Raw genomic sequence first — 13,343 nt, forward strand, 5'->3', positions numbered from 1 at the left:
GAGAAAGAAAACTTAAATGAAATAAAGTACTTCCAAACGCATTACCAGAGGAGACCTCCAAAAACCTAAACCAAGACCAGAATACTAAGAACCCCAAACCCAGGCGCCTTCTCTGGCTGAAACGAGAGACCAAGAATGTAATAAAGGGAGCATGAAGAAAACTCGAAGGGGGAAAAAACCATAGAAGAAGAATAAGAAGCAAATATCGCATATCGCATATCGAATCGTCGCATATCCCAAACACTAACACTCGAACCAAAAACTCGTTGTGGCGCATTAATTCGCAGGAAACATAAGGTAAACGTGGCATAAGGTCACGGCGAGGACAGGAGAAAACCCACGACACGCCTTCAAAAGAAACAAGAGGATATCATCCAACAGAGAAACCAGTCTGAACCTGATAGAACCAGAGTGGTGCATAAAAGAGTAGCAGACAACGACCCTTGGGAGAGGGGGCTTTCAAAACACGTGAAACATAGGGCGAAAAAAACAAAACAAAAAGCAGATTCACATCCAGCGCACTACCATAACAGAAAAAAACCTCTCATCCCAGTCTGCAAGCCCAGCTCGACCTCCTGTACAGCCCCGAGGCAGACGAAAGTAATAACAACCCGTTTATCCAGCACCAACCAACAGTACCTCACACGAGCTATTGGCGGTGCAAAATAGCCTCGTAAAGAGTTCCAATGACTCCAATAGCGGTACCAGTCAACATACCACCCCAGCCACCGGGCACAGAGGCGTTAACCCTGGCGATGGTATAGTGACTGAACAAATCAAAGAAGCCAAGGTGGTCAACATAAACCTTGTAAACAAGCAAAGCCTTGGCAATATTGAACGTAAGCGGATCAAAGCTCGCGCGATCAGCCGCAGCGGACGAAGAACGACTACGACGCGCACCGGAACCACCGGTAGCAGCTTGATAGCTCAGATTAATAAAGTAAGCCGCGATCAAAGGCAGGATCAGACCAGACAGCAGCCACAGCGTGAACGGAGCCCAGAACGACCCGCTCAACAGGACGAACAGATCGGGAACCTTGATCGGAAGTGAAGGGAGGTGAATCGCGTCAACTGCGGGGGTGGTAGTCAGATAGCGCAATGGAACCAGCTCTTTCAGCATACTTCCGCCCTCGAGGAGGAGAACGATGGTTTCGACGGCCTTGAGGCTGCTTAGCGCGGAGCGCAAGGCATGCTGGTACTCCACAACACCCGAGTCTGTCCATGCCGTCTCGAGACCTTCGCGCATACGCGCTGTTTGGCGGTCAATTGCGTCGGTCACGATGGCCGGGGATGGGGGTAGCTGTTGAGTTGTGGATTCAATGACGGATCGCACGCGCGATGAGGAGCGTGCGACTGAGGCCTGCGCCTTGTTCAAGGGAGTCTTGAATGCGGGGGATTTGGCAGCATCTTCGGACTCGCTGTCGCGGCTTGTTAATGGTTTGCGACAGGCTTGGCAGAGGTGGGATGGGTTCTGTTCTTACCTGCTTGCAGTCTCGCGTTGCTTGGGTTTGCGACCAGGCGTCTTCTTCTCCGACGCGGGGGTGGCGAGCTCAACTCTGGGTTCGCGCTTGACGGGGGATTCTCCGCGAGCGGGCGCAGCTAGGCGCTTGAAGTAGTCGGCGAGCTTCTTGTCGTTAGATAGAGTGGCTTGGTTATCGCTGAGGTGCTTGTCCAGCGCGACGGCGAGATCGCCCTTGTTTAAATCGGAGATGCTGTGATACAGAAGATGAGATGATTAGCCATAGAGTTCAGGTAAAGATACTACGGTATCGTTTGATCGGAATTTCGGGATTGCGCGCGTGCGCGACAGAGGCAATTGAATGGTAAACATCAACATCAACATACTCGGTGAGCTTGGTTCGCTCGGCGATCTCAACTAGCTCCGGCTTGCGCAGCCGGTTGAGGGTGGGGAGGCCACTGGACATAGTGAAATATTGAATAGGATGAAAACCCGCCAGAAGTAATGGTAAAGTGGACCAATGCGCGAGGCAAAAAGGTAGATATTAGAGGAGGGGAGCGTGGAGATGCAAGGAGGGGAATTGGGGATTGGATTGAAGTGGATTGGACTGGGGGGGGCGGTTGGCTTGTTTACGCGCGATCGCCAAAACAAAACACGCTAGCGCGTTTGGGGATTCCTCACGAGAATGAAGTCATCAATACGGAGTAGCATACTATGTTTGCCAGTTTAAGGTGCAAAATGGGTATTGCGAGTATTGATTGAATTTATTAAATTTATTTGACTAGTACCTATTAGTTCCAAAGGAGGAATATCCGTAATATAATACATATCCCCAGGTGTCATGTACGGTGATCTCCCTACGCTGTGGATCATGTGATCCACTCCAACCACGTATCATCCATGGTTACTCTTTCCTAAATCCTCTGAAAAATGCCAGAAGTCTACTAGTACAATCAAGAAGTTCGAATTACCTTGACCCACATATCTACAAGCATCGAGGCTAGTCTATCAGTCTCCTTCTTCAAGTTCCTTGAAGAGAGAATCAAGGAATACAAATGCGACCTAGCCTACATTCAAGCTGCTCGCGATGGACTTGTCGAAGCCCAGGATGGCAATAATCTCACACTCGCCGAGTTTCCAGCTGAACTCGATGCGTTACTTCTCAGCACGAGAAACGCAAAATAAAAGTTGAATATCCTAGAGGGTCAAAGAGAACTACTAGAAGAAGACCTTGATGAAATGTCATCACCGAAACGCCAAAAGCAGTCCGCAGGACGGAGGCCCTAGCCTTGCTTTAGCGGTGCGGGCATATACAAAGACCATATTACCACGAGTCACGGCAGCATCAGCGCGCCAGAAAAAGTCTCGCTTTGATCAAAGCGGATTTCGGAAAGCGGCACCCCTTCCAAACTGCAGGGTTTGGTCGAGCTTATGGGACGAGAATAGGTGATGATATTAATCTTCATAGTCTTTTTCAGGCTTTGTCGAAGGAACTAGAAGTGCCTCCTCACGAGTCCCTTGGGACTAGTGTCCCCCAAAGCCCAACACCAGGAGAGATCATACGTATAGGGCTCGAACGCAGACCCTACGACTCGAGAAGACCCAAAGCAATTAAACCCCCGAGGAGATTGAATGGCACGAACTTCACAAAAGAAATGGGAGTACGAGTTTTGCGGACAGAATCGAACACCTTGAAAACTGTTGACCAACGTCAGGACCATATCTGCGAAGGTCCATGTTTACTATACTGTTGTGATTCTTCCAATTTACCAATCTAAATCGGAAATCGGAACACCGTCACGCTGGAAATGTATTCTGCCTAGGTACTAGTAGCGAACAAGTTGAATGACGACCACCCAGCAATCTCAGACATGATAGCTACTAGTAGTACTATGTTGATCAGTATTTTCGGTGGGAGTCGTGCTGCTCTTTCTTCCAAGATTGCGATGCATCGTTTACCTGGGTATGAGATATTCGTATTCCAAGATTCAACCCACTCTCTCCATTCGTTTGCTCCAAGGCACTGTGTATATTTTATATCGACAATGGGAACTTGAACTTAACAGTAATATAATTATTTATACAGGTTTCATGTAGCTGAGAGTAGTATGGTACAGGTGGGTTGTGTGGCCCGTCTAGTCTATCACAAGAACAAGGATGGGAGCTGGTGATGTACAACGCGCAAAAACAAAATATGGCTCCTCCTTCTTCCGCCCTGATCCAAAAAAAGAGAATACAATGGATCCCAAAATAACGCCACCCGAATGAAAGCCGGTTAATGCAGAGAGTGAAGTATGCTTGATGCTTCATGCTTCATGCTTCAATCACAGAGGAGACCAGTCCTCTACGCCATGGTATGCCTCGAGTTGTTTGAGCAGATACTGGTACATGACCAGCATGGTTCCGCTCTGAATGCTGGTCCACACACCGCGCGGGCCCACGCCCCGGAACCACCCCGCAAGTCCCTCGGTTCGGTAGATCATTTTCAACCCGGTGAATACCGAGGATGTATCTAATCGAGGAGCCCCGGGGGCTGGCACTGAGGTTGAAGGGGAGGAGGTCGAAATCGGTCGGGAGTGTGAGCGTGAACTTTGGGAATGTGATGAACCTGGCGCGTGAGGTCGAGGACTTTCTTTGGGTGCGTGGTCGTGGGAGTGTTTCGCACCCGATGAACTCGAGGGGCTATCTGGGATATTCTTTTGCGTTTGGATGCGGGTTTTGACAACATCCAAGGGGCAGGTGATCACTCCAGCCATACCACCGGCAGTAGCGGCAGTCGCAATCTCCAGTCCTAAACCAATGTCTCGCTTGCCAACCCACTCCTTGGCCATCGTTTGCTCCTGTTCATAGAATGCGAATTGCAGCGCGGAGAAAGGTAGATCACGGAAGATGGTGGCCTTGTAGCCGTGGAAGAGGGCAGGAAAGCCCTCCTGGCGGACGATGGTTCGGAGGGCATCACCCGTGCTGCGATAGTTGTATCCCGAATTGAAGTGGGGGTTGTTGTATCGGCCTTGCAGTTGAAGTCGGGTCTTGAGAACCTTGGACGGAACGTAAACCACCGACGCAGCCAAATCCGCGAAGAAACCACCGGAAAGATACGCAAGGCTGGGATTTATCCCCGAATCCAACATAAGTCTCTTTGTGAATTCGTAGACTCCGAAGAAGATCACTGTGCCTGGGAAGGACCCCCAGAAAGCGGGCGTCACACCACTATATAGACCTCGGACAAATCCTTCTTGGCGATAAATTGTTGAATATGAGGAGGCCATCGACGTGTACTTAGGTGGGAAGGTCGGATCGCCCTGCTGCCTGGTCTTGACGGTATCCAATGAATGCATCAGCATATCGCCACATGAGCCTCCGATTCCGCCTGCCAGCATCGCCTATAGAAAGATATCGCATTAGCATTTGTCAGGATTGAGATTGTTGTGCACCGCAGTATTGCCGCTAGGGATTGGTCGTACATGAAGGTACGGCGGACGGGGTTCTTCCTCCTCCAACATCGTGCTGCTCTGGGCATGTCGGGATGCGCCGGAGGTCACCTCATTCTTGTGACCGGATATCGATGAAGGTGGGAGGTGGGTAGTGGAAGTGGACAAGTCGGTCGAATTGGTGGCCGCTGGGTCGGAGTTCGCTGTTGTCGAGAACAGCCCGAAGACTCGCGAGGTCAGGCTCATGGCAAGGGCCGAGATGCTGGGCTCCCGCGACGATCGGGGCCAAAGGGAGGGGGTATGGAGGGGATGCCTTGAAAAGAAAGAAGCACCCCCGGTGGAATAGGAAGAGGTCTAAAGAGTGACGACAAAGACGGGGGTGAGGGGGTTAAGCTGGAAGATGAATGTCATCGAATCTCCGAGTCCGAAACAATAATTCGCTCAATCACCAATTTTGAATTTGACTTTCGGGCGGAGAAAAAGAAAACACCGCCTTGACGCCTCAGGCAGAAACTGCGTCATCATGGTTGATGACTAATGACACAAGAGCCGCCAACTTTAACTTTCCATACTTCCCATGTACTTCCATCTGCATCCATGGCCCTTTAGGTATGCTATTGCGTGAGAATTGCAATGCCAATGCATATTCCAACATTAGCAAAGACTTTTCAAATACAGCAACCCCGATAAAAAGCCAGATGCACGAAAATACGAACGATATCACACATCGAACACCCTCAGAAAACGACAAGATTTGGCCAATTTTATGGCCTAGTAGTTGTGCTCCTGACACAACCTCCAGCGCATTCTCTACGGCATACTATCAGGATCCTAAACCAAACACTTAGAACATGTATTTTTCTTCCGTTTTCTTTGTCACTTTTACTTGAGACTTCTTTTCTCTTTTAGATAGGAGATTTCATTTTGGAAGAACGTTCTGTAAATTGCCCCATTCCGTGTCTATCTAACTATACTCTACCTTTTACTAATTACACAAGTACGGTACAATTAATAGGAAGGATGTATTTCTCTATAATAGTAAGCACCAGCCGCTGATCTGTCCAATAATATTATACTCGGTTCAAGTTCAAGTTAATTAGATAAATATAGTCACTGGAAGGTATAATGCTACAAGACCGTGGCTATTTTTAATTCCAGCATGGTATATGCCGAGGACATCCTTCTAGGTGGAGCGTTGACTTGAGATCCGTTTGTCGAGGTGAATATCTAGTATTCCCCTTCGAATCTTCCCTTCACATCCTACCTCACTTCTCCCCCTTCACATCTCCCCATCCTCAACAATCCTTATCCCCAACTCCATCACCTGAAAATCGAATCTTTCTTTCACGGCTCAAGAGGCTTCCCTATCAACACTCCGGCTTCAAGTAAGCGTGACTTCTTCTCACTTCCACTGTCTCGGTATGAGTGATGCTAACGGGCCCAGATGGTCGACATGACTGATCAGCAAATTGGAATGGCAAGATGCCATTTAACCGACCTCCCAATGGAAATTTTCGAGATTATTCTTGATCTTCTACCCCCTGAGGACGTTGCATGTCTATCTCTATGTAACAAAGGCCTCTTTGAGCTCCTTGCATCCCCGAGCGAGCGAGGGGCGTTCAAAGATGACATCAAACAAGTCTCTGAAGGTAATCCCGGGGTCAACAACGAGCGCATGAGGTTTTTGATGACACTTTCTCGCGATCTACCCCGATACATCCCACGTTTTGACACAGGACAGCTGCGCCTTTAGGAAAGGCTTCTGCCGCCCCAAGACCTCCGCATAGGTGACTACGGCATGATTCACGTGAATCTTTCACCACCATACCGATATGGCCTCAAATTTGAACATGTGTTTACTGTGATGAGAAGATTCAGACAGGGCCCGCAATATGGCACCTCGCCATCGTTTCTGCACCAGCTCATTGTCCAGGAATGGTTCCCAAGTTGGGTCCGAAGCAAACAACCAGAACGGACTACCTCGGAAGCTTATGATAGGATGAAGAACATTGATCTGCTTTCCATCCAAGCACGCATCTACTTCCCGGTTCCTGGCGGCACTTCGCAGGGCTATGCATCTCACGACTCTGAATCAGAACCCAGCTTGTGCCTAAGGTTTCAGCTTATAGGAATGCTAAAGACCGGGACAGAATGCATTGAATGGATCACCGACCGACCCGTCGCATACTGCCACGGAATAATGGCCAAAACGCTCTTTGATGACTATGGGGGACTCGCTCAATTTTATCTTGCAACCTTCATAAACAACTCCAGTGAAGGAACTAGGGAGTACTACCAGGAAAGATGCCGCTTCTGCGACTCGGTTTGCCGGCTGAAGGCTCGCAGGTTTGTTGACGATGATGGATGCGAAGTTAAATGTATCACTATCACACGATGGATCAACCTCGGAGCTGGTCTGGACCCTGTCGACTTTTTCAAGGATAGGCATTCTACTGAAGAGAACTATGGGCTCCCTGATAACCTGGATGCCCGCGAGTGTTTCAATAACGGGTATGAGGATTCGGAATATGTCATGTCCGAGGAGGAACTTTGGGAGTGTAATTTTGCCCTTTTGAAGAGCAAGAGTTACAAAAGGACCATGAAATACATCGGTGATGGAAGCAAGCCGGACGAGTGGGTGCATCTCTTTGACAGGTGCCCGACTTGGATCGTGCCAATTGATCGGCTGGAAGGCTGGCCTCGTGAATTTTAGTCAGTTATCCTGTGTAGATTGATTTCTATGGGAAAACTGGCGGTACGATATCACACACAGCGTTGACAAAAACAACTCAAGTTCGAGATGTGCTCGATTCTCCACTCCACAGCGAGGGATCTGCTAGTTAGTCCAGAAGTAGAAGATAGGAACTAGAATGCAATGCCCGCTGGCATCAATTTTCACCTACAGGCGCATTTATTTTACTGACCACATCTAGCGAATTAAATGTGTGGCGTAGCCAAAGCCAAGCTAAACTGTCAAAGGATACCAACTACAGCTTAGTTCAAGAGCTTTGGCATATCCGCAAATACAGACTTCGTTATTGTGAAATTCCGAAAGTCGATTGCAACCAAGTTAAGACAGATACAGAAAACAATGCTTCGCGAGTTTCTAGAGACAAAGAGGACAAAAGAAAAATAAATAAAAAATAAACAAAGGGCATGGCGTTGCGTTGCGTATAGCTTCATCATGGACGGGATCGATCATACCCGTCCGCCTCTTTCTACAGAGACTATCTCCACATTTCCATACTGACACACAATTCGTTCAATTCACTGCTCCACATCTCTCACTCTCTCCTTTCATAAACTGGGGATTTTCGAAGCCGGGGCCTCCTTCAGGTGAACCGAGCCCAGGCTTTCACAGTCACGGATCTCATCATTTTCTCTTGGTGGCACTGCCTTTCATTGCGAGTTCCAATTCCAATATCCAATTCCAATATCCAATTCCAAGACTTGACTGGCTGCAACTATCCATGTTCAAAAGACATTGACCAACTCCATTCCCATAGACAGTGCCCAGCCAATCACCTCTGCTCTCTCTCGCAGTCATTTACTGCGGCTTCTTGGCAGCGGTAGATCCAGAGATGTAGCGGGTAATATCGGTAGCCTCGTATCCCTTGCGCACGACACCCTTAAAGCCCTCCCAGCCCTGGCGGACCTGAGGGGGAGTGCTCTGGTGGGAGATGGATGCATCAGCACGGGCGACGAGCTGACGAACAGCCTGCTGGACGAAGGAGCTCTGGGCGTAGCGGGCGCGGAAGAAGGAAAGGTAGACGATCAGCAGAACCCAGCTGCCCTTGGAGAAAGTGACAGCGGACAGAACCAGGCGGAGCAACAGGGCGATCTCAAGGCTGGCAACAACGCCCATGCTGGCATCGTAGTACTGCTTGATGAAACGGCCAACAGTCTCGGCGAGAGCGCTCTGCTTGCCGGCGGGCTTGGAGTTGGGGGAGCCGGGGGAGGTAGGGCTGGCGCCTTGGGCCTGGGCCTGGGGCTGGAGAGTCGGGATCAGGTACATGCGGCTGTAGGTGGCCACATGGAAGACGGAGTAGACGCTGAAGGGCAGAAGGGCGAGAATGAGCTGGCGGGAGTACAGCCAGACGAGAGCCATGCCTATGAGAGAGATATATCAAATGAGTTTGTCTGGTTCTTTCACATGCGAGCGGATATCGCCGAAGAAAGCGCAAACTCACCCAGGTACTGCACGTTCTCATCGGAGATCAGCTTGGTCACGATCTGAGGGACACTTCCCTGCACACCGCGGGCAAAGTGGCCCTTGTAAACGACGATTCCATAGGTGACGGCGGCGGAGACGAAGGCAAGGCGATAAGAGAAAACGGCCCACGAGGAGTAGAAGTTGAAAGTGATAAAGGACAGGGAGTAGCGGAGAACCGAGATGAGGAGCGTCAAGTGTCTAAATCCGGTCAGTGATTCTAAATTCCACATGCGATTGTCGATGAGATCCAAAGGTCGACGTACCCGACAAACCAGGCAAACCTGCAGAAAGAGATTGGGTCAGCACTGAAACAGCATCCATTGAAGCTTCACGCATCTGCATGATCTAAGCTAGGGATAGAAAAAAAACCTACTGCAGGGTCTGGGCCAGAGCTTTGAGCCTCTCGACCAGAGGCAGGTTGGCGGAAGGAGGAGGAGCCATGAAGGAGACTCTTTAGGAGGTGTCGGGGGGGAAGGGAGAGTAGATATGAAGTATCAGAGTAGAGCGAGCCTAGGTAGAGAGGATAGCAAGGAAGAAGAGAGGACACGAATGAAGAAAAAAAAGAGGTCGTGAAGGAGGCTGGGGAGCGGGGATGAAGTTGTGTGTTACCTGTGCTTTCCAGCTCGGGAGCTAAGCGCCCTCTCCGCCTTCTGCCGCGGTGACGTCGGATACTTGGATGATGCAATCCAAGTTTATATCTGGGCAGTGGGAGTATACTAGGACATGATCATGATTGCTCTAATGCAATTGCAAGTTACATACGGAGTAGAGCTTAGCAGATAGCTGGTGGAAGTGAGAGGCAGCTGTAGAACCTGCTCTCTCTTCAGATCAATCGGCTCCACTAAGGTGTTCGAAGCACGGAACTTTCTCGGATCTCTTGGGATCTCCATTGCTGTAACTGTCGCTATGCATATGCAAGACCCGGGTCACTCGGATCGCCGCGAGCACCTTGAAAAGGACTTGTGGTCTCAACATTGGGGTTTAGGCTTGACCGCTAGTTGTGGCCTTATCTCGACCCGACATTATCAGAACAAATAGTAGCTACCAAGGTACACCCAGATACCCCGGTAGATTTGTATTCGATTAGACTAGGATATTAAATTAACCAGTTTCCATTGAATCTAATCACTTCGGCATGCTTACCGGCGATCGGGTAGTTACAGGAAGATAGTATCTGTCAAGTTCAACTTGGAGACTGATGAAGGATGAAAGAGGACTACCGGGAACATTACCGGGCCGCCGAGCGAAACCGATATATTGCCGGACATCACCAACGAACTTCGGCTTCTTTTCATTCAGAACTCTAATAAATTTTCTTCTCGTGCCGATTCACATAGAATGACATCTGCCCATCACCCGGTTGAACTCGTAGTTTGCCTTTCATTCAATAGCATCGGTCATGCATAGGGAATAGGTCTCTCATAGCACCGCTGGATCCCAACGTGAAATCAAAATATAGATCAAACAAGAAAACAATAGGGCACTGGTCCACGCCGCGATACACGCGCTCATGCACGGAATTAGTATCTGACCGCCACTCCAAAGGTTGGCGATACCACGAAGAATCCACAGCTTTAATAGTCTTGCCTTCAAATGCCTTATACTCTTCTAGATGATCACGATCACTCTCTACCCCTACAAACTCGAGACTGGCAAGCATCGAAGCTGTTTCCCCTTCAAGTACCAAGCAAACCATATTCCGAGCCGGGGCCATGGAAAACCGCCAGAGAATGAGTGGAGAGTCCGAAGTTGAGATCTAAATTCTTCTCTGATGCGATCATCCGAGGCACCGGAGAAGATCTGTTCATCTTGAACCACGTCTAGCTTGAAGCGACGGACTACTTCATCAATATAGACTTTCTTATTCAGATCTTAAGTGTCGTTCGACAGTCTTGACGAGGTTTTCCATTGCCCGTGGGATATTCTCGAGGGTTTCGGGAGAATAGTCGGTGACGAAAACCCAGAATCCCCAGGTATAGTCACAGCCTAGGCATTCTTGTTCTTCAGTGTAGAGTTTCTCGTAGAATTGTCCTTCTTCGAGTAGACGGCGCGCTGTGTTATCGAATGCTCCGGTGTACTCTGGGGTTTCTGCAGCTGACTCGGAGACCGCGTCTAGCTCGTCTAGGTGCCGGAATGGCAAATTTGATATAGCACCTTGTCCAAATGATCGCGGAGAAAAGTTGCGATACTGTGGCACAGGGCGAGTTTCGAGGGATGGATCTGTTGGGGTCGTTGGGCGGAGGCGGCTGCCATTGGGCCGTCCTCGGGTAGACATTTTGATGGTGCGGAGATGACGGGCGAAGGATCAGAGAGGAGATGAAGTGTTTCACATAGTCGCGAATCTCGTCACCTGACGCTAAGAGCCGAAGCTTTTGGTATCCTCGACTGAAAATCATCCCCCGGCCAGTAAGGCCAATAGCCCTTTTTCTTTTACCAACATAAAGGCAGATTGCCAGTTTGAAAGCGCGATTGAGGTATCTCATGTTGGTTGTGCACCAGCAACTGGAGTAAAGATCGGATTATACTCCTGTAGAAGTGAAGAGGGTCAAATTGATGGACGAAGAGCAATAATCCATGATTGTAGAAATTACTGCTCAGATGAGATGCCGAATATATATACTTCCTAAAAACTCGACAACCTTGGAAGTAGATACTAGTATGAATCTCATGATTTCCAGGGGAGCCGAAACCTCCAAGTTAGTAGCGAACCAAATTTCTACCGACTTTAAATTTTGAATTTGTAGATTACTATATGAATATGCCCAAATAAAGGGGGCGGACGTCCGGGGGTGGTGTTGACAGAAGAGACACCATCTACCAGGCGTGCAAAGCAGTGCCGTAACATTTCAGGTTAACAGCAATAGAAGACTCCCTCTGGCATAAAGGCCTTTGCCATGAAGGGATAGATAAAAGGAATATGCAGAAAATTACGAGATGGGACTCCAAATCTGAACAGCAGACCGGACAATTGAGCTTTTCAGTCCTTGAACGTACATGTGTGTATACGTGTACAAGAAAGAAGCCTGCGGTACAATCAAGCCAATATTTTATTTCTTGCCTTACGAATTCAATTCACAAAATCCAATTCAATTTCACGACTTTGCTCTGAAATTTCCTCAAAGCTACGTCCTAAGAGTAATCGATCATGTGCTCAAAGCAGAGCAAGTTGGCAGTATAATAGAGAAATCCCACAGGTATACCCAAGTATCGAAGAGAGCAATGATAGTACCAGAATAAATCGAGCCATGTCTCTGCCAAAGCACAACGAACCAAGAGACTACAGTCTTAGAACCATGCTATTGAAATTTCCCAATGAATCTTTGCTTCTCAACCGCCCTAGTGTTTACGAGATAGTAGCCAGATCAATCTTAGCCCGCATTTATCAGCCAAACATGACTCAACGCCCATCCCTAACAATCCTGAAACGCACATGGCAAACAACCCCGGATTCTCGACCGCTCGCATGCATCATTCCCCAAAGAGTCGGCATGATCTCCCCGCCGAACCCCGCGAACTATAACCAAGGCTAGCACGCACCCACAACCGCCACCACACAGCGGCAGAATTACGACGCAATACACAACAGAACAGAATATGGAATAGAAATACTAGTACATAAAAAGAAAAGACGAAAGTAAAATATCCATTCAACATACGACGTCAATCGTAGATCATCCAAAAAGGGCATGTATAGGTAGCAAAAACCCGAACGCTCAGACCATTCAACCTAAAAAGAATTGGGTTTAGGTTACTCCTAAACTACTCGTAATGGCCACGTTTGATACTCCTAGATTGAAAATCACATGGGAGGAGCCTCGGTTACAGCACGGAACCCGGAAAAGTAAAGTCAAAGTCAAAGTCAAAGCCAAAGTTAATAAACAAGTTAACTTTCTTCCCGCATGGCTAGTTCGTCTTCTAGATCATCCTAACCCACGCCACCCTTCACACGCAGTATGAAAAGTAACTTGAATATATTGCCAATGCAAGCCATTATGTAGAAAGCGCCAGGAGGCTCGCCTCGCCCCGCGACGCCACGACTCAATATCTCCACGGTCGGAACTCGCCTGTACAATATAAATTAATATTGAAATTATACTGCGTAAGCAGCTGGCGATTCCACGTGGGAATGGAACACGGAATTAACAGACAGATACTGGAGGCTGGCGATGGTGATCCAAGCCAAACTAGACTAAGCTAGGCAAGGCAAGGCAAGGCAAGGGAAGGAAGGTTCTTCGAAAAC

At 48.7% G+C, this 13,343-nt stretch overlaps 5 protein-coding genes across 5 annotated transcripts; 1 reads left to right on the forward strand and 4 right to left on the reverse strand.

Moving 5' to 3' along the window:
- Positions 1–649: 649 nt before the first annotated feature.
- Positions 650–1,925, reverse strand: N7509_002072 (uncharacterized protein; the record flags this gene model as incomplete). Its single annotated transcript, XM_056626709.1, has 3 exons — positions 650–1,427; positions 1,482–1,712; positions 1,846–1,925. 3 exons carry the CDS (start codon positions 1,923–1,925, stop codon positions 650–652), a joined length of 1,089 nt encoding a protein of 362 aa, XP_056492504.1.
- A 1,858-nt stretch (positions 1,926–3,783) lies between these two features.
- N7509_002073 (putative mitochondrial carrier protein) lies at positions 3,784–5,136 on the reverse strand (the record flags this gene model as incomplete). Its single annotated transcript, XM_056626710.1, has 2 exons — positions 3,784–4,842; positions 4,924–5,136. The coding sequence occupies 2 exons, from the start codon at positions 5,134–5,136 to the stop codon at positions 3,784–3,786; spliced, it is 1,272 nt and encodes a 423-aa protein (XP_056492505.1).
- Positions 5,137–6,688: 1,552 nt separating this feature from the next.
- Positions 6,689–7,603, forward strand: N7509_002074 (uncharacterized protein; the record flags this gene model as incomplete). Its single annotated transcript, XM_056626711.1, has 1 exon — positions 6,689–7,603. The coding sequence occupies one exon, from the start codon at positions 6,689–6,691 to the stop codon at positions 7,601–7,603; it is 915 nt and encodes a 304-aa protein (XP_056492506.1).
- An 834-nt stretch (positions 7,604–8,437) lies between these two features.
- Positions 8,438–9,544, reverse strand: N7509_002075 (uncharacterized protein; the record flags this gene model as incomplete). Its single annotated transcript, XM_056626712.1, has 4 exons — positions 8,438–9,000; positions 9,081–9,301; positions 9,367–9,384; positions 9,477–9,544. The coding sequence occupies 4 exons, from the start codon at positions 9,542–9,544 to the stop codon at positions 8,438–8,440; spliced, it is 870 nt and encodes a 289-aa protein (XP_056492507.1).
- Positions 9,545–10,964: 1,420 nt separating this feature from the next.
- N7509_002076 (uncharacterized protein) lies at positions 10,965–11,378 on the reverse strand (the record flags this gene model as incomplete). Its single annotated transcript, XM_056626713.1, has 1 exon — positions 10,965–11,378. The coding sequence occupies one exon, from the start codon at positions 11,376–11,378 to the stop codon at positions 10,965–10,967; it is 414 nt and encodes a 137-aa protein (XP_056492508.1).
- Positions 11,379–13,343: the final 1,965 nt, after the last annotated feature.

Source organism: Penicillium cosmopolitanum, assembly GCF_028827165.1.
Source record: "Penicillium cosmopolitanum strain IBT 29677 chromosome Unknown utg000004l:1.0-4361866.0:1.0-4365735.0, whole genome shotgun sequence".
NCBI classification, from domain to species: Eukaryota; Fungi; Ascomycota; class Eurotiomycetes; order Eurotiales; family Aspergillaceae; genus Penicillium; species Penicillium cosmopolitanum.